We start from the raw sequence: 27,915 nt of genomic DNA on the forward strand, positions 1-27,915 counted from the left end.
TGCAGCAATGGCTCATCTTACCAAAAATTGCTTCAGACAAAAGTTTTAAATTTTAAGTTTTACAAACAATTTGAACAGATTCGAGTGTGTGCCTACTAAGGGAGAGTTATGAATTTTTTTTTCCTCCAACCATTGTTTTTCCACCCCTTGCAATTATGGTTGGTCATATCAAAAATGTATTCAACAAAAGGTTTTGGTATCACTCTTACACGTTATAATACTTTAACGGATATGATATTCATTATAATATGGGAGTTATAGCAATTTTTCTGTTTTTCAAAAAACCTTTTTCATTTCTACCCCTTTGATTGGATTTTGCTCATTAACGAACTCAACCAATATATTCCATGATTATATTTATGCATAAGTTTGGAGGTAATTTATAAAATTTACAGCAGTTATCATGATCATAAAAAAATTACACACACACACACACACACACACTTTTGAGTTGACAAAGGTTTTGGGGTTTATGGACCATGAAACAAAAAACTATACAAAAATTTTCCGGAAGTCACTACATTAGGTACATTTATTCGAAATCTACCCAAAATATGTTATGAATTTTTCCTCTTTCTATTAATAAATCATAATCTCGGATTAACATTGTGCATCTATAGCGCAGTGACAAAGTTTGTGCTTTCAAATATAATGTAATTCTTGTTGATGCTTTCAAATATAATTTAATTCTTGTTGATTTGGTTCAAATCTCATCACTAAAAAAATGTTAAAATATTTTTATAAATGAATATTGCAGTATACAAATTGTACTTTAAGAAAAAATGATTAGTGTTTTGTTTACATAATTGCTGTAATAACTTTTATTACATAGCTCAGGCCATTGGTTTCATTATTTCCTACTACATAGCATTTATTTATTATTAGAATAAAAATAAATAAAATAAGCACAACCACCTTGAACAAAAAAAAATTGGTTGTCTGTAAAGTCGGTTTACGAATGATAGTTTAACGTGACGTCATAACAAAACATTGATGAAATGATTGCATACTTTTATGAATAAAATTGAATCATTTTTATTGAATTGTCACTATTTTGTATGGATACAAAGAAGGAGTAAAATGAAATCTACAATTTAATTGATGAATTTACTTTTATTTACACTCATTAATTCAAATATGTTTATTACTTTACCGAACAGATTATTTTAGCTATATTTTATACATGTTTGCTATTTAACTTCTTCCAATCTGTGTTATTCTGTTAAGGATAGGACGATGATAGGAAAAGTAGGAAACGAATGGGAGTGTTTCAAGGATGATGTCAAGGAAAATGGCTTACCCAACAACAAAATGCAGTCAAAAATAATATATTTGCGCCACAGACTCTGCAGCAATGCTAGGAGGAACGGGTAAGCAAAGAGCAATGAAAATGTTACATTGAAATGCATGAAAACAGAATTACGCCACGGACTCGGTCGCAATGCTAGGAGGTTCAGGTTAGCAAAGAGCAATATAAAATGAGCGTAACGAGACACAGCGAAATGGGACACTTTTTCGTGCGTGCAGCCAGCGTTCATTGATTTATTAGACGTTGTCACATCAAAAATTAACTCTATAGGTAATTCAACAACCCACACATACACACCCACACACGCACCCACAAACACACACAATTTTGTTGCATTTTTTGAAAGTGAAGTATATAGCTTCTGCAGTCATAAAAAAAAAAAGTCACAGCCTTGTTTGTTTCTAATTTTGATAGGTGGAAATGATGCTGTTTGTTAACTGAATATTCAATGTAATTTTAACATTTACGACAGGCTATGGTAAGTCTTCTTTCACAGGTGCTTCAACTGACTTTGTTACTTCACCGTGTGGTAAATTCATGAAGCAAAGATCTAACAGATTTTTAGACGATTGAATAATATTACACTAGTCCCAAACTAGTAGATTTATTTAGCAATGATTTTGCCTTAGTTTTAGATATAATGTGATATATTAGAAGTAGGTTTGTTTGTTAGTTCAATCAACACCAGGCACGAAAAGTACTAACAAATCATTTTGGTAGTTAGTGAGATTATCTTCTATGCTTAAAGATACGTTGCACATGTATTTGGAGTTGTTTGTGGGGTAATAAAGATGTTAACAACTATTAGATGGTTAGTTGGAAAGGTTTTCAGCTAATTTTGATCCAGAGAGCTTCAATTCCAGGATGATCGTAGATTTGTATGTGATGGACTGACTTAAATTTTTGTTTATTAAACGCAAATTAAACATTAAGTTCTCTTTCCAACATACATAGTTAGTGAGGAGTTTCTGTTGGTACTAAACATGAAGTATTGATCTGTGAAGTAGTGAGAATTTATGCTGCAATTATTAAAACTAGTTTCAGTAAGACAGATAATGTATTCATGTTGACTATGGGTAGAGCCAAGATTTTATGGTGTTATGAAAAAGGACTTTTCGTCATTAAGAATTGTGGATTTCGTCTTTATCGTCATAAAAAATTAAAACACATGTAATAACATGTACACACCTAGCAGAGCTGCCTTGATCAAATGCTTCAATAATTCGTGGTTAGAGACTTAAAATATGCACATTAAACAATACTATGTTGAGAGTACATAAAAAATTAACAACTAAAATATTTAGTATTCTTATGCAGGTAAGTACTGTTCCTGAGTTCAGGAGAGAGTCTAAATTAATTAAAATAGAAACTACAGTTAAACTTTTGTTCTATAAATGCAATATAATTAAGCTCAGGAAAAAGCCACCATTGTCAGCAGTTCAGCATTCTCTGGTTTTAGAGATCTTCTTCTGTCACTTACAACTACAGAATACTTAGAAAAAGATCTTTCTGAGTCCACATTCGTTGCAGGTATCCATATTAACTTTAAAGCAGCAGCTGCAAATTCAGGATAATCCGCTTTCATTTTGTTTACTTTATGGGCCCAACATTGTATGTGGTACATGCGGTCACCAAATACAACTTCAAGGGTACCAGCAGATTTTGTCATGTACCTGGCACTATCTGTAACATACGCAATTATGTTTTCTTCCTTGACTTCATATTTGTAGCATACATCAATCACTGCCCGAGAACAACAAACAGCATTTGCTGCATCAAGGACACAAGAAGCCCCTAAGATAACATCTTGTTCAGCACCTGGTTTCAGAATTTTAAACAAGATGTTGAAAACACAATTATTACTCTTGTCAGTGGTTTCATCTGCGAGTATGACCACATCTTGCCCCAAGAGCTGCTGCTTGATTTCCACTTCTTTTTTCTCTCTAAGTAGGGGAATGTACTTTTTCCTCATCCAATCCGCTGTTGGAAGATCACCAGCACCACTTACATGCTTCTGCATCCATGCAGTCAGCTTGCTGTTGTCAAGTTTCTCAAGAGGAATACCTGCAGCTACAAAGGCTTCAACAGTTTCGAGAACAAAATCTTCCTTTTGTTTTTTTGCGCATATTTGCGCCACTCCTGCTTCTGGGATAGAAAGCTGTCGTTTCAAAGTGCATGGGGATCGTTTAGCTTTTACATGTTTGTCGCTAATTATGTGCTTGTTTACCGTGTCCTTACGTTCATGCTCCAAACGGCAATTACAATATTTACAGAAAAGTATTTTTCCGTCACTGACATATAATCCCTCATTCTTAAACTCGTCAGCACGTGATGCCGCAGTAGCTTTATTTTTCGGCATGATTAAGAAATTTAGCTTTCATTTATGCACGTCATTTGTAAACAAAGCCCGGAGGTACCAAAAACTAGTATTTACTGAAGTTTTAGCGAAAAAATAAACCGCGGGAAGCCTACTTTTTACAGGCGAGAGAGCCATATACTCAACCCGAAGTAAAAGGTTAGGTTATGTCAGGTCAGTGAAATAAATGTTTTTATTTATTTTCCGGGAGGGTTGGGTAGGTAAGCGTTATTTAAAATATTTAATGACCGTAAAATAAATAAATCCTTGCAATATGGTGCTTTTTCATTAGCGATCGGAAAACTTCGATTATGTTACGATTTTGGCACTCTCGCCTGTGAAGTGTGAAATGAAAATGAAGGCTTCACGGTAAACTGCTTATTCAACAAGCACACAAAATTACGTTACAGTGAAATTTCATTAAATATTAAGTGATCATTAAATATCAATGTTCACTTTTATTTTATTTTCATACGTATTTATTTAATGAATGCAGTTTTTTTTCACGTGTATTTTTCAAAGGATACAGCAAACAAGGCGCTGAGATTTTTCACGTTGTTGTGTTTGTTAACTTGATAATTTTAAGTTTACGATCGTCAGTTGTTAATATTGCGTGATCTCTAGTGGCTAGATGCGTTTAAAAACTCTAACCTAACTCCGATAACGATCTTTTTTTGTTCGTGAAATCGTCAATTTTTGTGATATCTTGTAATTTTTTAAGATGAATAATTAACGCATTAAATAACCACCACACTGCAGTTGGATGACGACCATTTCTTCTACAAACAGATACGGAATTTTTGTCAATCAACCAATAGTCGGTAGTTAACGATTTAAATCAATATTGAGGTGTTTATTTGTGGTTAGAAAACATTTCGCATTTTTCGCGGTTTGGGATGAATTTCGCGTGAAAATTCGCGATTTCGCATAAAACCATATAATCTTGGCTCTAACTATGGGGTGTGGCTGTGTCATGGACACGGTTGTGTGTTGCACGTGAATACGTGTACGTAATAGGTAATATTTTCTATACAAATTATAAAATATGCTATTTTATGTATGTTATAATCATGTTTAAACACTAAGAAGTCGCATATAGGCCAACCTCATATATTTTTGATTATATTTTTATTTTAACATCATATATATTCACTGTAACTATTTTACACTGTTTTTAAGCATGCAATCAATAGATTTTGACGAGAGCTGACAATTGAAACTCAAACTAACACCGTAGCTTCTCCGAGTCAAAAGGTATACTAAATGAAAATCTCGGAACGCAGCAAAATCACCTCAAAATGGCGGCGCTTCCCCCTCCACCGCACGCGATGCATCACAGTCCTCACTTAGCGTAACAAATTATTTGATCCTTTAGCTATCCAGTGGTGTAATTAAATGTTGGATGGAGATGATAGATATGTAACTGCAACACCAATCTTTAACCCCCGATTTTGTTATCATTTGTTTTTTAATTGCCTCCCACTATAAAAGCAATTTTAAAGACGTTTTCACATCAAAAATTCTGTAGATATGGTTTTCTGGTAAAATATCTCCAACTCAAAGGGATAGGCACGCATGTTAATCTTGTTGTGTAATGTTATGGTGGTGTTATCAATAGAGGGCATCTGACTTAATGTTCTAGCGTTTTCAGTAGTATCAATGGGTATTTTATTGCTGGCAATTTGCTCTGAACATAATTTTCCATAAAAGGGGCTGCTCATCAACCAATCTGTTTGGGTTTCCGGTTGACACCGCGCAATTCTCGGAGTCGCATTAATTCATCCTGCAGTAGGTACACGAACAAAACTCTGGAAAATGAGCCCTGAAACCATGATTTTATGCTATTCAAACAGGATCATATTCTCAAAGAATGGGGTATGGTTTCTTTAAGCTAGTAATCAAGTAAACTTAATAAATAAGTCAGCAAGTAATCTTAATAAAAAAAAAAGGGCAAATTTGTACATAAATTCAAAACTGTAGGGTCCAATTAGTATTTCCAACTTAAATTACAATATAAATTCTTACTTAAACAGTGGTAATAAATGCAAGAATTGATTTGTTTTAAGTGAATCAGAATTATGACATACACACTAAGAACATATTTATGAGTGAATCTAATAATGTCATAACAGCTGCAATTAAAACACTTGCTTTCATACATAAATTTTGTAGGACTAAATAGAACAACACAATAATTGTTTGTATATAAAAGTTTATAAATACGTGAATGATTATAACATACAATAAAAATTAAAATACAATATTTTTTTTTAATATGATACACTAGAACTGTGTTATAAGATGTATGGTATACAAAAATTCTCAACATTTTAAAACCATTATTTTTTTTTTGCCAACCATTAAATGACCCATTCTTTCATTGCAAATTTTTAAACATAAATAAATGGATTTTAGTAAAAATACATACCCATTGAAGAAGAAAAAAAAAGTGACCATAAAATAGTCTCATTTCAGATGCCATTTACTCAACATCACAACTAAACTTAATATACAGGCATGCTTTGAAGCTCGCTGCAATCTTTCCACCAATAAATAAATAGAATGTAGATCTTTGCTGTAGTTCCACAATTGAATGCATTCTTAGCTTCTTGAATATCAGGGGGGAAATTTGGCAAACCAAATATAATATTCTTACCACCTATTTCTTTAACTCTAGCATTTTGTATGACGAAAAATTCTTTCAAATTAAAATACAATAATTTTAATAAAATGTTCCAAAACAAATAGTTTGAGAACTATTGGTCTATAAAGATACTTTTTAATACAAACTTTGTTAAAAGAATATAATACAATAAGACTGATTTAAATTACATTATTTCATGAAACCAACAATTTCTTCACTGTTAACATCTGTTTGGTAACTATTACTTTAGCAAGGTTTCACACAGTTACGAACATAACTTGAGCTTAAAACTATGTGAATTCAAAGAATGCTGAAGAATACAGATTTCAAAACCATATTTAAATATGGAATTTGACTATCATTATACATTATTTCCCTTCCATGAAGCTAAAAAATCTAATTTACTTGCAATGGATATAAATAAATAATGTTTTCATTATTGGAAACATTTGCAGGTCTATATAATTATAGAAATGGGTAAAAAAAATACAGTTCTTAACAAGGGGAGTCTCATGCCAAGTTGTAAAAAAATTACGCCAAGCTAAGCTTGAAAAAAAATATATCTAAAAAACCTAGTACAATTCATATCAAACAAAACACTGATTAAAAACCCATTCGTAATGTTGGACAAACTTAAAAACGAGTATAACGGAAGTCTGTGACACACAGGTGTCAGAAATGTCTTAAAATGCTTCACAGAAACACACTCAAGCGTACGCAGAATTTCATTTTGGGGTGGGGTGGGGTGAGGGTGAGGAGTGGGGAGGAGTAAAACACTTTGCCAGCTGTTTTTTTTTCCAAATTCTTTCCTTTTGTTGGTGGGAATGATAGAATTTTAAAGAATTTTTTTAGGATTTCGGGTGGGGGAGGATATCCCCTTCATCACCATTCCCCTGCGTACGCCCCTGAACACAGATTGCTGTTTCACTAAACACATTTTTGCGCACTGATGCACCACTGACACAGGTCACAAAAAAAAAACCTTCACGCATTTCCTTTTAGAGTACAACCTCTAGAACTAGACGACTATGCTACGATGATTGAACGCTGTAAAAAGCACCCACATAAAATTATATTCAAGTAGCGTACAGCACTGACACAACACACGTTACATCTGAAGGTCTTACTGCTGGAGAACAACCCCGGCGTGTTCTTCGTGACTGCTCGCCTGCTGTGCTACCAACTCTGGCTTGAGGCCGCGAATGGTTAGGTCGTACACAACCTCTTCGATTTTCTTTACGTCGTACTTGAGAGCATCGAACCTTTTACGGAGGTTGTCATTCTTGAGGTTCAGGAGACGGAATCCCGCATTCAGTTCCGTCACAAAACGAGACAGTTCGATTGGTCGAGCGTAGTCGCCATAGGTGACACTGTTGACTGCAAGACGAGACTGCAAACAGGAGAAGGAAAGTAATAATAAACGTACAGTGATTGAAGAACAACATGACACAAAGAAAAATACTCAACATGACACAAAGAAAAATACTCAAGGAAAAACATAGCATGACCCAAACAAACGAAAAAATGTTTCATTTCGATATACAGAACTAAACATTAACTTACGATCATTAGGCCAATAACAAAATAATTCAGTGATCTATTCTTAATCTTGTCGCCAAAGTCCTAAGACTTCCTGTGCATAACCAGAAAACATGAATTCCTGTCTTTATCTTAAAATTTTACCTACCAACAATTAGTAGCCTATTTAACTAACTGTACTAAAAGCAGCAACAGAAACAGAGTTACTTAATATTATCTTTCCTTGGCTGAAGATTTGAAAATACTTTGGCTCTCTGCATTTATATGATTTATGAGGAATAACAAACAGCTAGTACAACAGGAACCAATCCAAATGCCAAGTTGAAATTCAAACGAATATGCATAATTTAAATACTGCTCAACAGTCAAGATTTTTGAGTGGCACCCGTTTACAAATAACACTTAAGAAAGGTTAAGGTCAGAATGATTGTACCAATCTCACATTTCATATCTAAAATTAATTTTTGCAGAACATTCAAAGATTAAACTAAGCATCTCATAAATAACATTTGATTTATGAATATTGCAGTAATAAATGTTGTAAAATACTAAAGGTTCATACATCATATTTTTATCATTATGTATTTGAAAGCTGTAAATTATCCTTTTGAACCCAGTAAGACATGCACAAACACTACAAAAAAGACTGCATGCAAGTTTACCAGCATACAGATACGAAGATGTGACGGCACACTTGTTGCATGCTCTGTGTAACATTTACTGCTTCCTTATTTCAGAGCAAAATAACTTCAGCCACACCAGATTTGTATTATTGAAGTTTACTGGTCTTTTTTTTTCCCTGTGATAGTTTGTTCTGTCCAACTCGCTGGCTCAGTGGTTGGAGTTCTGACTAGGGAGCTAAGGGTCTCAGGTTCGATTCCCAGCCAGGTCAGTGATTTTTCACCCGTAGAAGAGATCCTTTGTGGGTTCAGCACTGGGTGTTGTGTTGTCCCTTCACCGCCATAATGCAGAAGGCAGTGGTGAACCACAGCGGAATAACCATGCCATGACCACCTCAGAAATGAGCATCAGGCTATTCATCAGTGTATACTCACAAGCTCAGAAGACAATTGGAGCAGTCCAAACAAGTAGTCCTCTAAGTCCAGGTGAAAGCCATTCTCACGTTCAATTTGTACTGCAACAAAGTGATGATGATTAAACAATCTCTAGACACTTCTCGGTACAGGCAAATGGCATGTTAAATGAAACACACAATTACTGGTTAACATTTAAGATGTGATTATTGTGGAAAAAATTTATCGCCAGAACTATTTCTTTGAACTATGTCCTGATCTGTTTGGACAAGCAAAACTCAGCTTCTCCAATTCAGAATTAAAGTTGAACCTGATAATACTAGTCAAAAATACACATTCAACAATAAAAGAAAGGAATAGCTTCAGTATCTTGATAAATATCTGAATTTGGAACACTTATGTACTCAATTACCATATCTAACAGGTTGCTACAGAATCCTGGCATCCCAGATGAATAAGAGTTTTACATTTTTAGTCTTAATCTGAAGTGCAATTATTTACCCTTTAACTACTATGATTGAGTTATCTCAATGCGTTATAACATGCACACCAGTACGATGGTCGAGATACTAACTCTAACCCTGTAACAGTGACGCTGCTGCAGCTGTAGATTATACTTGCATTCGTTTTTTTTGCCCTAATTCTAGATGCCATAGAAGTCAAGCCAGATGCTAGTGCTATCTATATTTAGCCAATAGAGCACAAAAGCAGAATTTCTTTGTTGACAACGTGCATGCAGCTAGATGTAACAATCCAGGTTCTTCCCACTGGTTAAATGGTTTAGTTACTAATTCTTTATGTTGTTTCAGCGTGTTCAGTACATTGGCTAGGTTTGCTGATATCATTTAAATTAATTATATCTCTTTATTCCTTTTTAGAATTATTCCTATGTTTGCTATACATTTTATTATCATAATTTACATTATTTCATGCTTTTCAAATTATTCTGATTTGTTTGCTTGGTAATAAATACGCCCCTAGACTCTGTTTTTACTACTTTTGTTGTAAATTTATGTTTTTATATGATTTAAGATTTTTTTTTTTAAGTATGGTTTTGTTTTGCTTTGTTCATAAATGAGAATGGTAATATAATTTTCCTTTGTCCTTTTTTTTTTATGGCCAGGAGTCTTTGTCCAAACGAAGCTGATCAAGAGTTGCTGGGTTGTGTAAGATTCAGAGAGAAAGAGAGAGAGAGAGACAGTGTGAGAGAGGCCTCAAGAGTGCTGTTGTTAAGCGCCTGTATTGGCTGGTAATTGAATTTAGCGGCTATGGTCCGGGCCCTACCTTTTATTACCAACATGTTTTCATCTTTCGGAACTTTTAACTAGAATTTGTTACAACAGTTTGCAGGTTTTCGCCCCCAGACATGTTCATGTGATCTCACCATTGTTCCAAGGAGATAGTCTTTTGGCTTCGTACTGTGAGTTTGTGCGTAACCACGGGAAGTAACTACGAACTATCCTGAAATATTCATCCTTTGGTACCTGCGAAGTTTTTTTTTTTTTTTTTTTTTTTTGTCGGAGAAGAGGTTATGTGCGAAGATTCGTATCGCTGATTTTCAGTTATGTGTACGTAGTACAGCAATTGTTGGAAAAATATCAAGAGAAGAAAACCTCTCCACAGATCCATAGACTAACTTCCAATTCCGACACACCATTGCAACTCATACAGAGACATTTTTTATCCCTTGTTTCAGCTACAGAGAATATGAAAAATCCCATGAGGCACAACTGTGTCTGCAGCAACACTGAAAGAAAAGAGAATAAACGAGAATCTCACTGCATGTGTGATTTGTGCAGCATTGCACTTTGTGTCATGTCATGCTTCAGTGATTATCACACACTGAAAAACTATCTGTAAAAAAAAAAGCAAAATATAGTGAAATGTTAACAATAAAGTACTGAATATGAACAAACAAAAACAAAATTTAGCAACTAACTAGTGTAATTCTTAAGTATGTAGAATTTTTGTTACTTTCAAATATTTTGCTTCAGGGGTTTGGTATACCAGCCAAGTAAATAGCAGCTGTAATATTGAATCCCGGCTAATACTTATGATATATATTTCAAGAACAATTTTCTTCAAAATCAAACCACATAAGGTCCTTGCCCTCCCAACGCTGAAAAAATAATTAAAAATGCTAGACTCAGATTAGTTCTCTGCCATCTGACCATTTATTTGACTTCAACTTTACTTCTTTACGATGTCAATTGTGAAGCACTCCATTAGGGTGATACCTTATGAAAACAACAATCTCAGGACCATTTATTAAACCTTCTTTTCAAGTTTTTTTATATCAAAGAATCATTTATTTGATAAATAATAAGCAATATTAAAACTAATCTACTATTTGAACGAACATCACCACCATCAACTGCTTCCAGCCTGTGGCAGAGTCAGCAAATTTGCAGGAACGTGCAGATCTTGAGATCTTTGAGCAGGAAAGATAAAATTATTTATTAACATGAGACGATAAACTGAAGTGGGGCATAAAAATAATGCAAGTTTACAAAAGGCTGCTGGAAACCAAATATTTGTGACTTCCAGCACAGTTACTGTTTATTTTGGGATTTTTATCATGATTCTAGTCACCAGTCCTTTAGTTTCGTTACATTTTCCTGACCTGTTGTCATGCTGCCCATTAGAAACCACATGGCAGGAAATCCCCGAAATTCCAACAGCTTAAGTATTCACAGGCATAGACCCTTGAACCAGTGCTCAGACCTGCCAACTGCAGTAACTAAGGGGGGCGGCAGGGGGGCAACCTACCCCCCAGAGCCTGGGCGGCCTCCTCCCGGGTGGCCAGCTTGCTCGTTTCCAGGTAGATGATCAGCGAGACGAGGAACGTGAGGCGCTGGGTGGCGAACCTCCAGTGGTCGTTGTAGCGGTAGTACGTCTGGTACGGGATCTTCTCCGACAGCTTGGCAAAGCCCCCACGCACAGGCCCCAGCAGCTTCCTGGCATCCGAGCAGATGGCAGCAACTGCAGCAGCCCACGCAATGTGTCGGTTACCAACTCTGCTGGAAACTCCCGCAACTTCCATCAGACAACTCAACCAGAATAGACTATAACACCTTACACCACTCCCATTCAACATTCAGCTCGCGAAACCCTTAAGACTGGCACGTTGAATGAATCAGTAACGTGATATAAAGCCTTTGTAGTTGTACCACAAAATTTTTGCAAATAACATATTAACGATTAAAAATGTATAAAATGTTACCTACAGGCAGAAGACAGGCTTAAGAGACTATATCAAAAGCCATGTTAATTTTTTTTTTAATCTTCACATCGTTACTTATATTTTAGGGCTATTTTTTGTAAATTTTAACTCACTTACCTGGCACTTTTTGTTTGGTCACCAATATTTTCAACACACATTCACTAAATGGAATGTGAGTACAACATTTGTAGGTAATAATAATTACAAACACATAAAAGTGTGACGAAAGTGTAATGCTCAGATGGAAACGAAAAGTGCAACATCAGGAGAAGCACTCGATGTTAGAGAGAAGTAGAGGTGCAGGAGTGGGGAAATAAATTTCATATTTACAATATAGCACACTTGTATACTTGTGCACAATAGCATACTTGCACACAGTAAGACATGCACACATTTCGATACAGTTTCACTTCGAAAGCAGGACACATCCCACCATTCGGGAAACTAAGGTAAACTGAAATCACAACTCGTATTCAACCCGGGCCCTATGTAATGTACCTCTTTGCCACCTTACTACATTACATATATTTTAAAGAGTAATTTTTCTAGTTGAAATTTTGCAAGATAGTTAGATTTAAATATAAATATTTAGCAATCGAGAAGTGATAATGTCACAAGACAGGTATGACAAATTAAACAAATAAGGCCAGTGATTGATCTTTCAAAGAAATGTTCTGCTGAAAATTTTGTACTGTTTCAAAACCTATGCATCTATGAAAACCTTGTGTTGTTCAAGGCCAATTGTCCTTCAAGCAGTATATAAAAACTAAACACCATCATTTTGATATAAAAATTTTTGTTGTGTGTGATGCTGAGATCAGTTACATTATGGATTTTATCAGTTATTGCGGAGATCAAATGAATGTAGCTGATCCAAAAAATTCTGGAATTTCATTGTATAGGTATGACGTTTATAAACTCCGACACTGACTGATCACCTTGAAAGTGGGCACTTCTGAGTGTTTTTTCATGGAAAAAGTTTTTATGCTATCCATTTTGTTGTAACTGGCCACTAGATGGTGCTGCTGCTGTGCATCATTTTCTATACGTTCGAACGATCGCCATGAATATTACTAATTTTAATAAGATAAATTAGAGGAACTGGCAATGACTAAAAAATTAATATATAATGTAAGAATACATGTTGGGAAGAGATTTAGGGAGTACAGTGGAAGGATGCCTGTTGGCGGGTCACATCGGGCTCTATGCGGGGGATTAGGTCCAGCCATATTGGATTTTCCATCTTTTTGCTCTAACTGTAATTTTGAACTATTTATCCCAATTTTGGCTTATCAAGGCACAAATTATACATCTCAGACCTTCTATACCTTGTTGCAACCACATATTTACTAACAAGGTTTAGTCTCTAAGTGCTGTGAAGGAATTACTTATTATTTCACGTGGGCGACTATAACTATTGTGATAATCACACCAGTTTACAAGTAAGTGCTGACTTCAAAAAGTGGCCAAAGCTAAGTCGTATGCCATGTCGACCCATCAACCCACAAAATTCAGCACAGAAACTTTATTGCAAGCACTAGCTAATTATTTGACATTTGCTAGATGGCAAGAGCTAATTCCCCTTAAGAGAGGCGTAGACCCTGGTCGACGTCAATACGAATAAAAGTTGCTTCTAGTCAATTCAGTGCCAATTTTTAAACATATTCTGCTTTTTCTAGCCTCCCCGTGCATGAAACCTGTCAAATCACACCAACATCCTACATTAACTTTACCATGTGAAATTCTGCAATTTCTCATACTTAGCTCTAAACTGACAACACGCTTGTTAAAACTAAATGAGTGATTCTATATAAAATGGTAATTTGGTTCAATTTAATATTTTTTTCTGCAATGCATAACATTTGTAGAAACTTTTTTCGTACTACATATTTGGGGTCACGAATGGTTCTAAATATTTCATTTGATGTACAGAGTCATACACATGAAAACTTTGTCCCACAAATAATACTAAATAAAAACCTATAAATCCTTCAAAATTCTCACTTCATTAATAACAAACATTCTGAAATTTAATTGTTGAAATATCAAAAAAGAAAAATCATTTTTAGTTTTGCAGAATAAATGTGAATAGATGGTAGTAAATGCATGTCCAACACATGACAGCTGGTATTTAGTTTTCCCCCTCTTAAAATTATTAAAATTCCCATTGCTATTTCATGCACAAGATAAAACATAACTGTAAAATGAGTTCAACTGTCCCACAAGTGGCGGTGGAATCGCCCAAATAACCAATCTTTCACTTCTATTATCAACACCCCAAATTCCAAACTGGTTTACATTTTCTCATGAAAATTAAGTTTAATATAATTAACAATTTGTTTTAACCAGTAATTATTTAATACGTACTTTCTTTTTGACCACCTTCACTATGAATTCTCTGCAGAGTTGTTAGCATTTCACGAGACGACTGCTCAATATCCTTCACAATTGTGCGTATTTCCTGAAACAGAGAGTTTATTTAATGTAGTCTTACACAGGCAGCTCCAGTTCATTTAAATGCAATTTACACACAGTTCTATACATGATTGCTGTAACTGTCTATAGTAGCATAATCACGCCCCATTCACAGGAAGGGCACACAATGTTTATTAGCGCTACTACCTTCTCAACATTTACTGAGTTATTAATAATCATATTTAATCAAATTACCTATTCATACTATATTTTATGTCAACTGCTTCAAAATCTTTATTATTAACTTCATAGTGTATTTTTTCATTCATACAAAAATAGTAAACCTTTTAAATTAAGTTGTTAGAGCACAGTTATGCTTGCACCGGTCTGATGTAAAATTAAAGTGAATAATTTTTTTTTCCTGGGGAATGGAGTTGGGCACATTCTTCCTGCACCACCCCCTTAAATAATTATACCCTTTGATTGTCAAAAAATTTAAATAACTAACACAGCATGTAAGAGCAAGCCTCTAGTAAAAACAGCATGTATAAGTTGTCTCCTGTATTGTAGATGTAGGCAAGTGAATAAAACTGCTACAGCATCTTACTTGTCAGACAAATTAAAACATTCATAAATATTACCAAAAGGAGAACTTGAGCTTACATGGGGATTTAATAATCATTGTAAGTATTTTTAATATTTTGAGATACATAACAAAAATTTTATTATGATTTCTGACATTTATAACAGTCACAAAACATTGAGTTTTTTAAATTGATTGTTGTTATTCACGTGTTGCTGAATATCCAGATATCATGACTCCGAATGGCTATGTTTACATTAGTACAAACCACTGTAAACAGGTATTCAGATACTATCTATTCATTAGAAATGTGTCCTCTACATTGTGGCTGCAATTGCTAAGGGATTTAGGGATGTCTGTGCTATGGACGCATCCATATGTATTAGGATACAGCTAAGGTTGTGCTGAAGCAATTATGACCTGCACTATCTTACGGTATAAGAGGGGAAATTTATGGGTTATGGCAAGAGAAAATGTACGTACTTCATTTAGGAAAATTCTAGGTTTAGATTATCATAAAAAAAACTTTTATTTTACCATGTATGGGTTATTTAGGGATACCGGTATTTGATTTTGTGAAACTGAGACATTTTGTTATATTTTCGTGGTATCGTGAAGTAGACTACAGTCCCACCCGGTAGAGTCTATTTCGAGATACCAGTATTCAATTTTTTAGAGAGTTTTATGGACATATTTATTTGGTATCGTGAAGTAGAATATAATCCCACATTGCCTGGTCCATTTTGCGATACCGGCCTTTTATTCCTCATAATTCACAACTTTAAAAAATTTTTTTTCGTATTATTATGAAGTTTTAAAATAAATAGGGCAAGCTGTTATACTTTATTATACCGCCATAATTTGCCATGTCTACAGATGTCATTTCTTTGATAATGAAATATCAGTATCACTAAATAGCAATTGTATGCATTCTGTGCAGGACCACCAAGCCACAAGAAACAAGCACCCTTGCAATTAAGTGCCACCCACAATGACGAGGTGTCAAAGGTGCAAGGGAATAAGCCAGTTAGCAAACGAGTCCCTTTCTGTCACATCAAGAAGCGACGGTCTGGTGAGCCGGGACCAAGGCTCCATGCTGGGCTCTTCTCGACTATCCCCGATCAATGTAACAGGAAGCATCCATCTGGCGGGCCCAAAACACCCTGCCGGGCTCTCGCCAACCGTTAGAACTGTGACGATCCCTTACCGGCATCCAGTAAAGATGCTCAGATGGCATTCACAGACAAACTGACATTGCGCACCATGATCAAACACACACATGTCAAGATTCTTCATGCTCTTCAAGTGCCCCATTTCGGAAATGTTTACATTCATAGTGCTTATTTACTAACCATGATCTTTAATAGCTGAAAGCTACCCACTGAATTTGGTCTCTGTGTTATGTAAGTTGTTACAATGGAAATGTTCTGTACCCAGTATATAATACTGAACCCATCCTATGGTCGGGTCAGCTTGGTAAACTCTCTCGATTTTCCATTTGCTTCCAAAACTCTCTAGCCTCCCTTTTCATCTTTGCCTTTGGTCTGCTATGAAGGTAGAGTTCAACCTTCCTAGCAAAGAAAAAGAACAACATGTAATTTGGCCAAAAACATTTTGATATTCATCATATTTGTAGTATAAGTGTATTTATTCTTATATAGCATGTTTCTCTTAAATTATATCTTTGCTTATAAATTCATAATATTATATCTACCAATCAGTAGGCTATCTATTATACAAAAAGGTTTCTCATAAATTGGTGTATTTTAACGTATATTACAAGTTTGTCTGACTAGCATTTGTTATGAACGGTATTTAAAGAACAGAAGCAGGTAATAACATTATTTAAATAATCTGAAATTTGCTGCATTTATCATTTTTAACCAAAAATACATAATGTTCTGAAACTGTAAGCCAAACTGTGATTGGTCAATTCATTTTAATTGCAGAGTATTGATTCATACGAATTACAGTTTTGTGTCCAATTTAAAAACATAAGACAGTCACAATTTGTTTTTGTTTGGAACTTCTGGCAGTGGAATTTCAAACACAATAAGAAACAAATGTGTATAATGTAGTGTCAAAGACTAACATAATTTTATTTGTAGGCTATAAACATCTAAAATTGATCAACTCTACTCAAGATATGAGAAACTATTAATAATATTTTACAAAGATAATAAATCTACGAAATTATAAGAAACCAAGAATAAATCACCGTCAAATTATATTAAATCATACTTAGAAATACAATAGAAGACAATGTATGTTCAAAAATTTCCAATCCAACCTATAAAATCAAAGGAATCAAACTAATATTGATAATCTTTGAGAACTACAAGTATAAAACTATAAAATAATATTTGAAAGATCTGAAGAACTACCTACTTACATCAGTCCAGAAAACTAATATCACTACTGATACCTCAGTGAGTAGACACTCTTCATCAACGTAGAAAAACAGTGGCCACATTTAAATGCAATTTTAATAGACATTTTAAATAGCTATGTACTGGCTGCTGAAAAAATATTCATTTGGTTAGTGAATATAAAATTGTGAGCAGTGGTGGGTTTGGTGGTTGTTACTGTGTGGAATTTTTTGATATTACACAATTATTATAATACTTGACTGAGGTAAAATTTCATCACTGATTTCCAGACAAAGGCTAGCTTGTACTTGATTTTGTGATGTGCCGGAAATTATGTATTTCTGCACTTTTTTTTTTAATTTTTATTATAAATTTAAATTATTTTTGGAAATATTATTTTCCATATAATTTGGTTACACAAGGGTGATTTACACTTTGTTAGGCTGGTGTACTCTACTTAGTTAAACTTTGCTGCAGTGGACCAAGGCAACTTTTCTCAGGGACCAATCTGATCTTTTGCAAGTCTAATGAAGACGTTAGCAGCCCGGATGACTTTTCTCCCGCTTGCAGTCACATTCCCGGCCTGTAATATTATTTCCCTGCATGACTAAATCTGCACACAACAGCTCTGGACGAGTTGTTACCATTTCTCAGAGACGAGCTTACAACAGCTCTTACCGTCACGCATACGTCTTAGGTTCACTCATAGAAAGTCACGTTAGGACGCTCTTTCCCAGCCTCGTTGCGTTTTTTGTCCACCCTCACCTCCCAGTCCCCTCCCTTTAGTTCTCAGAAATTAGCTCAGGATCATTGCCCTGACGTCAACTCGGCAGGCAGTGGCCGACTTAAAGGATGATTTGCCACAGAAAAAATATGTGCAAATATGGACCACACACGACATCTAGCGGCTGAAGTAGTAACTTCTTCTCATGTCGCCAGCTAGTGGAGCTAACGCTCGCGACATCTGGTGGCGACATTGCTAACCTTTCTCTTTCTTTCCTCTGTAGGCCGCCAGAGAGCAGCACCGACTGCGCCATTAGCCCCAGGCTGTAGCAGACGCCTCGGGCGAGTCAATCCTTATTTGTTTCAGACACCCCTCAACATGTGGGACGGCTGAGCGTTCATAGCCGACGGACGTGCGCGCGCGCTCCCCGGCTTTAATGTGCTATTATTTCTTCACTATCGTTAAGTTCGACTCATAATTGATTCATCGCTGCTTAATCTTTCCGACTTTCATGGGTTTTCATTACCCGATAATAATGATTCGATCATTGAATTAGTTCCAGACACGGTTACTAAAATGTTCAGATCGCCTACTAAAAAAGTGATTTCTAATTCGCCGGGAATATCTGAAAAAGCAAGTGAAAGTTCATCGAAGCAAAAATCTTCTAGTGAAGCTTGGACGGTAAAACTTCTGGATCCCACCATGGAAGACTTAATCTCGGCCGTGAAATCCCTCAGTATGAAATTTGACGAGTTAAAAAGCGAGAATATGGTGTTAAAAACCCTTCTTATCGACTCTCGTAGTGAAACTGCAGAGATAAAAAATGAACTGCAACAGATTAAACAGATCTTATCTTCTAAGACTGATTCTGTTAATTCATACAGTCAAGTAGTTAAAAAAGTCTCCTCAAACAAGAAACCTGCTTGTGTCGAGTCATCCGGTGTATCTGGCAACAGTGCGCGCACCAGTGACCCACTTACAACTCAGCGTGTCTCCAACGACGTCATCAGGAAAAACGGTAAACAGCTCGTCGACGAAGACGGCTTCACCGTAGTACAACATTCACGCAAGTCCACGAATAATGAAAACTCCGATAGAAAATTATCTAACACGGATCGTAAGAAAAATCCCTTGCAAATTGGCATCAGGAATGTTTCCACATTAAAAACAATTGGTAAACCTATTTACAAAAAAACAAAAGCTCTCTTTGTCACGCGTTTTGAGCCGTCTGTCACGGAACAAGAAGTCGTAGATTATATTTCCAACGAACTAAATCTCAAGCAAGTCAAAGTGGCCAAGCTCCGGACAAAGCATAATTCTTACGCCTCCTTCCATGTATCTGTTCTGGAAGAAGATTTTAGTAGAATTAATAATATTGTTTTTTGGCCCAGTGGCTGTTTAATCAGTCCTTTCTTTGGAAAACTGCATCAAGACCAAATTGTTAGTACTAATTCATCTCCTGAAGCTCTCGGTAATTCTACCCAATTACCTCCAAGTTCCTGCAGTACATCGTCACCTTTTATGCCAGCAACTTCTATGCCAGGGCCTGGAGGAGTGCTTCCTACTCACTTTCCAGTGAATGCCCAATCTTAATGAATGGGAAATTGCATATCAGAATGTTAGAGGACTTAGAACAAAATCAGTTGAATTCTTTGATAATCTTATTAATACTCAGTATGACATAATCTGTCTAACAGAAACTTGGTTCAACGAAAGATGTATCAATGCTCATTATTTCACCGATAATTATTCTATTTTTAGAACTGATAGGGATCCGCTACTCTCATCAATGGAACGTGGTGGCGGAGTGTTGATCGCAGTGAACAAACATAAATTCCCTTCTGTTCAGCTAATTCAATTATATGACTATCGTGGAGTAGAAGCCGTATGGATTAATATTAAAATTGCCTTTAATAAGTACCTAACATTGGGTAATATTTATCTTCCTCCAACTACATCACCTAATCTATTCACATTGTATTTTGAAGCTCTTGAACAAAAACTCGTTAATTCTCATGATAATGTGATTATCTTAGGTGACTTCAATGTACCTGGGATAGATTGGAAAGGAAATCACTATTTCAATATTGCCCGTGCACATGTCAGATCCAAGGCTCAGTGCCTGCTTGATTTCATATCTAATTTGGATTTATTTCAGCACAACCTAATACAATCTTCCAATAATCTTCTAGATCTTTGTATTTCTAATCTATCCCATTGTGTGGTTGAAAAAGCTGTTGAATCTCTGGTCAAAGAGGATATCTATCATCCTACCCTACTTATTAAACTACTTATTGAGGCGACCTCACACAATTTTACTCCAGATTCTATTTTCAGAAACTACAAAGCTGGTGATTACTTAAGCCTTTATAACTCTCTAAAAACCCACAATTGGGATGAATATTATAACACCACTGATGTAGATGCTCTTGTAGATCAACTTACATCTTGTATCTGTGATAAAATCAATACTCACATTCCATTATCCACACGTAAGGCCTCTAAACATCCTTATTGGTTCTCTGGTGAATTAATTCATGCCTTAAAATCTAAAAAACACTTTCATAAACTCTATAAAAGAAACAATAATACTCAGTATTACCTTCTTTTCTCTAAATATAGAGCAATAGTTAAAAATCTTATTAAGCGTGATAAAACTAATTGGAATCGTAGTATCAATAATAAGGTTAAGAATAACCCTAAAAAATTCTGGAGATATGTCAATGTTATGAAAAATGGTTATAGTGAATCCCATTCTCTTAATGTCAATGGTGATATCTGTAATGATCCTGGTATTCTTTCTAATGTCTTTGCTAAGTACTTTGCTAGTGTATATGTACCATCCACCAACCACCCTCGTATCATTGATCCCGATATTATTCACGATTCAATTCCTGTATCATTCTTATCAGAAAGCCAGGTCTTATGGGGAATTAAATCATTAAAACCAACTATGTCTACTGGTCCTGACGGTATACCAAATTTCATTATTAAAGGCTGCTCTTTTATTCTAATGCCTCTATTGTTGCATCTATTTAATACAAGTCTAAAATCACAAGTATTTCCCACTAAATGGAAAATAGCTAAGGTTATTCCCATACATAAAAAGGGTAGTAAACTCAGTGTATTTAATTATAGGCCTATATCATTATTAAATGGCTTTACTAAAATCTTTGAAAAAATAATATTTAAACATATTAACTTTCCAATAAACAACAGATTAGCTCCTAATCAGCATGGCTTTAGAAATAGTATGACAACTTCTACTAATCTTCTCTCATTTATTAATCCTATATACAATAAAGTTACAACAAGGGGGCAGGTTGATGCATGTTATTTTGATCTGGCTAAAGCCTTTGATACTGTCAATCACTCCATTTTACTAGCTAAACTTTCTAACTTCGGTCTCTGTAATAATTATATAACCTGGTTTACTAGTTACCTTAAAGATAGATGTTTCTTTGTTTCACTTAATAAAAAAACTTCTACTTTATATCATGCTACTTCTGGTGTGCCTCAAGGGGGTACTTTATCTCCCTTATTATTCAATATTTATATCAATGATATTTTTAAAGTTCTTCATCATACTACTGGTTTTCTGTTTGCTGATGATCTTAAAATATCCAGAGAAATTTCCTCCTTAAATGACTGTCTGCTTCTTCAATCTGATATTACTGAAATTGATAATTGGTGCAAAATGAATTTAGTTTCACTTAACAAAGATAAAACAAAAATTATTTCTTTCACAAGGAAAATTCATCCAGTTAAATATGATTATTTTCTTGACAACTCAAAAATTTCCAAATCTCTTAGTATAAAAGATCTTGGTGTTATTCTTGATTCCAAACTATTCTTTCATCAACATGTTAATTCTTTAGTATCCTTTTCCCGTAGAACCTTATATTTAATAAATTATATAACTTACTATGCATCTAATATTGAATCCATTCTTACTCTTTATTTGTCCTTAGTTAGAAGTAAACTCGAATATTGCTCAGTTATCTGGAACAGTATTAACACCACCGACAGTGACAAAATTGAATCCATACAAAATAAATTTTTCAAAATAATTAGTTCTAGACACCATCAATTACCCAAATTAGAATCTCTTTCAAATCGTCGCATCCATCTGGATGCCCTGTTTGTGTTTAAGTGCTATAGTTCAAAAATTAATTGCTTATACTTACTTGATAACTCTGGTATTCGAGTCCCGCAGTTCAAAAGCCGCCTTCGATCCCTATTATGTTCCTTACACAATAATAATGATTTAATTTACAGACTTATCTCAAATTTCAATAAATATGAAAATTTTATTAAAAACTTCAAATTTTAATTTTTATGATTACCCTAATATTCTGAGTAATTTTATAATCCTGTTTATTCTTCCAATTTTAGATCAATTAGTTAAAATTATCTCAGTTGCTGTTTTGTTTTGTTTTGTTTGTTATTGTGTCGTCCTTTATTTTCCTGTGTAGGTTGTATTTATTCGCTTGTATGTGTCGTCTTTTATTATCCTGTTTATGTTGTATTTATTCGCTTGTATGTGTCGTGTTTGTATTACTTGTTCTGTGCACACCTCTAAAGCTTCGGCTGTTGGTGTGCATGTCACAAATTTTAATAAATAAATAAATAAATAATAAATAAAATCGGCCAGTGCTACCAACTTCGAGATATCGAAGTCAGAGTTTTTTGTGATTCCTACTTGGAGAACTTCGGAACCTTTCGGTCCGGACGCCCTAGTCTCCCCCCCCCCCCCACCTTTGAATTGAGCTATTCCTTTGAATTTCAAGACGTGGCCCTTCCGTGGACACTTCGCGTCGCGTTTCCAGACGGATTGTTCAAGGTTATCGGCGGATCGGCGAGACGTACTACAAGACTTCTGTCCGGTCGTAACAGACGATGTAGTCGATTAGACAAGGGATGCTATCCCTGTAAATTCTTTAAGTAGTTTAGTCCGTCTGCACAGTACACAGCATAGTTATTTTTAGGAGAAATAAGAACTATATAAAACTTTCGTTCTGGACTTTCACCATCAGTATTGGGATTGTTATACCACTTTTTATTTCTTTATCTTCAATTTAATTGAGTTTGTTTATTTATGTTTAATGAAACCTTTTATAATCTAATTTAGGGCCAGCCCATATTTTTGTTAACATATCCGAGAGCTCTTTTAATTATGTAATTGAAATTGTATTTTAACACATTTTAATATCTGTTATGTTTCCTTAAATAAATATGGAGTAATTATATTCAGACAGAATCACACCTTGTTTTTGTTCATTCTTCATATCCTTGTGAAACTTAAAGATCCACCGTTACAGCAGTGTATAATGTTAATGGTATTATTTATGTATTTAATCTAATTTACCTACACTGCCTCAACGTAACAAAAATGGTAATCAGAGCGCAGTGCTGTAACAGTGAAAACTGGTAAAATATTTTACATCCTCTGAAATACTTTTAATATTTGATCTGTTGTTTGCATTATTTATCAAATTGTATATAGGTGAAGACTGTGTTACTTTATAAATCTAAATGTTTTTATCCTTCTCCATTCTTAACTTGTTTAGTAGAAAGATTTTATTATAGCAATTTGACATTTTTGATCAATTTTTTTTAATGAATTTGATTTGACAATTTTCCCAATCTTCATAGCCCTCCCATAAATGGGTTTCAGAGAATACATTTGGAATTCAAAAAATAAGCCTTTAAGGGATAGGTAGTCTAAAACTCTAAAGCAACATTAATAGAACTCAAAAATTCATTCTTTGACTTTTCTCTTGCTTCAGAAAAAAAAATTTCAATAAACTCCACAATTACTTACCTCAGGAACGTCAACAAGGTTTAATGCAGTAAAAAAAAAAAAACTGCTACTTATGTCACAAATGCCATGGAAAAATAACCCAATATTAAATCTTCTGCAATTGTCAAGATGATAGTAGGAAGTTTTTTTTGTGGGGGGGGGGGGGGGGATAATAGGGGAAAACTGAATATTGGAATTTGAATATTGGAAGCTGTCCAAGAAAAAAAAGAGTTTAAAAAATGTTAAGTATGTACGTTAAATTGTAGCTAACAGGCGAAGTAGGACTGTCAGTTATATGCTATGGGAATTGTAAACTTAGTTCATGGTGTTATATTCTGTGGCTGTATGAAATTACATGTGGTCAAATATACTAACAGTGTATTTGGAGTGGGTTGATTTAGCATATATATTTTATTTCACAAACATGAGAATAGCAAACAAGGCCGGGCATTGCCCAGGAATTACACTTCAGAGTAATACCTCAGAGCCAGGATTTTACAGTGGGAAATAAATGGTAAATATGTACAGTCGCGATAGATGCCAAAAAAAATGCTAAAAATCTGAAAATACTTTTATTCTGTGCTCTTTCACTTCCTGTTTTCAAATCAACCGGCGGAGGTAAGAAATTCCAAATACTTTAGGAGATATCGAATTTTTAAATTTCATCATATGTAGAATCGCGGTAGATGCCAAAAAAAAATGCTAAAAATCTGAAAATACTTTTATTCTGTTCTCTTTCACTTTCTCTTTTCAAATCAACCGGCGGAGGTAAGAAATTCCAAATACTTTAGGAGATATCAAATTTTTTAATTTTCATCACAATACCTGCGTAGTATGCGGCGATCACCATTGTTTCTTGTCATAGATAATAAGGTTTCTTGTTTACGAGTATCATGTTTCTTATTGGACAATTTTGTCACGTGACTGTTCCGTGATTGGCCAGTATTCAAATGAACCAATAGGTGATTATTTATTCCGTGATTGGTCAGTATTCAAATGAACCAATACGTGATTATTTATTCATTTATTGTTCAATACGATGTTTAATTAATCGGTCAACTTCTGCCGTGAACGACTACATCATTTCCTTATAGTGGCAAAGGAAATGTACCCGCCTCCAACTTAGGTGAGTTTTTAACGTTTCTAATTTGAAAGTATTATTTTTTTATTTGGATATTGTTGCGCAAGTATTAAGTAAAAAAAATTACGTGAGTTGTTAATGTTCATCATTTGTCCGGGTTTTGTTAGGTCAGGTCAGTTACATTATAAATAATTTAAAACTAAAGAACCATTAAATTAAATTCACATAATTTTTAATGTCCGCTTAGTTTGAAAGTATTTATAATGTAACTGACCTGACCTAATCGACCATTTTATTTATTACGCATTCACTAACACACGTCAAAATAAAAAAAGGCGACGTTCGAAGGGTTAAACGGGCGTTGTATTGCTAAATTAAAAAATTCGATATCTCACAAAGTATTTGGAATTTCTTATCTCCGCCGGTTGATTTGAAAAGAGAAAGTGAAAGAGCATAGAATAAAAGTATTTTCGGATTGTTAGCATTTTTTTCCGCATGAATACGCAGGTATTGTGATGAAAATTAAAAAATTCGATATCTACGAAAGTAGTTGGAATTTCTTATCTCCGCCGGTTGATTTGAAAAGAGGAAGTGAAAGAGCACAGAATAAAAGTGTTTTCGGATTTTTAGCATTTTTTTTGGCATCTACCGCGACTGTACATATTTACCAAATAAATTACATACATAAATGGTTTATGTTTTTTGCTTGCCCTGAAATGAAGCATTAAGTATTTTAAATACCACTATTCTAAAATAACCAACCATTCAGTAATTATCTAGATTAGTGGTTTTGCATAGAAAAAATTTACATTTTAAACAGGTAAATTATATTTATTTAAGTTCTACTAACCATTGTGGTGGTTGTGTTGAGACAAGAGTGCAAGATATGATATTTTAATTACTTGAAAATTACTTGCAAACGGTTTACGATTCAAGTGATGTATTCTTCTTATAAGTAGGTACCTACTTCATTGGCACCACAAAAACTCAGCAATTTTTTTTTGTTTTAGCTGTAGTTGTGTCAAGTGTGGTAATTTATTCATTATGGAAATGGTTTTACATGTTGTTAAATGGATGTTTGCATGGATGCAACTGTAAGGAAAGTTTATGTTAGGTTATTAGCATTTTAAGATGATTTTTGACTCTTGAATTGGCTAATTTTGTATAAGTTCAAAACAATTTGGGATAGTGGCAAGAAACATCAAATTTGATCTGTTCACGTATCATTATTCGGTGTGTTGAATGCTAAGCTAAGTGAAGACATTAATTATCTGAGAACATAAATTTATGGTAGTTCATAAAGGATTTGTTGTTTATGTACAGCTGGAATTTGTGATGTAAGCATGGCTCATGTTTCTCGGATTGTGGCATGATGTGAGACACTGTACATTGGTATGGTCAGAAAATTCCTCATTGTGTTGGATACCACGTGGAATTCAAGTTATGGTGAAAATTTCAGACAATCATAAACCATAATTTTCTGCTCACAGCTAAGAATATGTACGCACCACGAACTGTGAGTGTACACCGTTTGTCGAAGTTTTGTTTTAATATGCAATATACCCACAACCTGTGCATCTCATCCTGATGGCATGATCCTGTATAAATTGATCCTGTGGTGGGTACATGATGATTGCTGTTTCTATTTAGTACAGGGAAAAAAATCAGTGCATTTGATTATGATGGATTGATCATGAGGTGCACATAATTGCTGTTTAAATTTAGAAAGAAAAAAATCCTGTGCACTTTACTGCAATGCCATTATGATATAGTAAATTGGTAGGCTAGTGGAAAACACCCCTGAAGTCAGCAAAACCAGTGTTTTTTTTATAAGATGAAAATCAGTAAATATTGATGCCAAATGATTAGGTTCATTAGCTGCAATATTTTATTAAAGCATTTTAATACTTTTCTAACCAACATTTTCCTCGTTTATTATGGCTTTTAACCCACTATTTCCCTCGACTTCATGGGCTCCTCACTAGCAACTTCTCAGAATCCAGGAGCAATATTTAAATAAAACATTTTCGTGCAAAATAAAGGAATGTCATCGGCGCTAGAAAATACCATATTCAAAATTTTTTAAATTAAAAAACTCAAATTGAGGAAATTAACAAAAGCCGTTGAACAGAATCACTAAATAGAACGACAGTAACTCACAAATACTCTTTTCTGAAAGTCATACTTTTTTTACGCAGTCGCTATTCACTTGCTACCAAAAATGTAGCTCAATATTAACTATAGAGCCTATAAAGTACACAATTACCGGATGTATCTAAAAGTATTGGCAAACAGCTATAATTATACAAGTTATACAAACCTCTCTCAGGTCTTGATCTGAGTTCAAATACTCTTGAAAAGCTGTAAATATGTTATTCACTGAATAACTCATATTGACTTCTGTTTAGAAGAACAGGTACGATTTTATAAAAATTACAAACTTATATAGTCGTCAAAACACGAAATACCGCAACGCCAAACCACGCCACAATTAAAAAATAACAAACAACAAACAAAAAAATGTTTCAGTCATAGACTAATATAATTCTACCCAGGGGGGGGACACTTCATAGGGTATAGCAAACGCATTTTTCTAGTTGCTATACAGCTTTATCCAACATCTGAGCACAAAAATTATAATCAAAATGCCACGTTGATTAAATAATTTTTACATTTGTTTTAACATTTTATCAAATTTATGGCATAAATTGATATAGTTGAAATGAAAATAATATATTTACGTAAAAGAAAATAAACGAGTTTTCGTTGGCACGTTGAACCACTTGTTTATCCATCAACACCATAATTAATGGCGTCGGCGTTGAATTAAGTGAT

The 27,915-nt window shown here is 34.4% G+C and overlaps 1 protein-coding gene across 1 annotated transcript; it reads right to left on the bottom strand.

Annotated features, from left to right (window-relative positions):
* Positions 1–5,752: 5,752 nt before the first annotated feature.
* On the bottom strand, positions 5,753–27,632 carry LOC134528197 (translin). Its single transcript, XM_063361588.1, has 5 exons — positions 27,401–27,632; positions 14,473–14,566; positions 11,652–11,864; positions 8,904–8,983; positions 5,753–7,699 (listed from the first exon to the last, which is right to left on the bottom strand). Exons 1-5 carry the CDS (start codon positions 27,470–27,472, stop codon positions 7,433–7,435), a joined length of 726 nt encoding a protein of 241 aa, XP_063217658.1. The 5' UTR covers positions 27,473–27,632; the 3' UTR covers positions 5,753–7,432.
* Between the last annotated feature and the right edge of the window lie 283 nt (positions 27,633–27,915).

The sequence above is a fragment of the Bacillus rossius genome, chromosome 1 (assembly GCF_032445375.1).
Source record: "Bacillus rossius redtenbacheri isolate Brsri chromosome 1, Brsri_v3, whole genome shotgun sequence".
In the NCBI taxonomy this organism is placed as follows: Eukaryota; Metazoa; Arthropoda; class Insecta; order Phasmatodea; family Bacillidae; genus Bacillus; species Bacillus rossius.

What these genes read in the sequence shown, in the direction of transcription:
- LOC134528197 (XM_063361588.1), bottom strand. Translation starts at nt 27,472, where the DNA reads ATGAGTTATTCAGTGAATAACATATTTACAGCTTTTCAAGAGTATTTG. An exon ending in CAGATCAAGACCTGAGAGAG is followed by an intron (nt 14,567 to 27,400) that starts GTTTGTATAACT and finishes TCTCTGTTTCAG; the next exon opens with GAAATACGCACAATTGTGAA. An exon ending in GGCCGCCCAGGCTCTGGGGG is followed by an intron (nt 8,984 to 11,651) that starts GTAGGTTGCCCC and finishes ACTTTGTTGCAG; the next exon opens with TACAAATTGAACGTGAGAAT.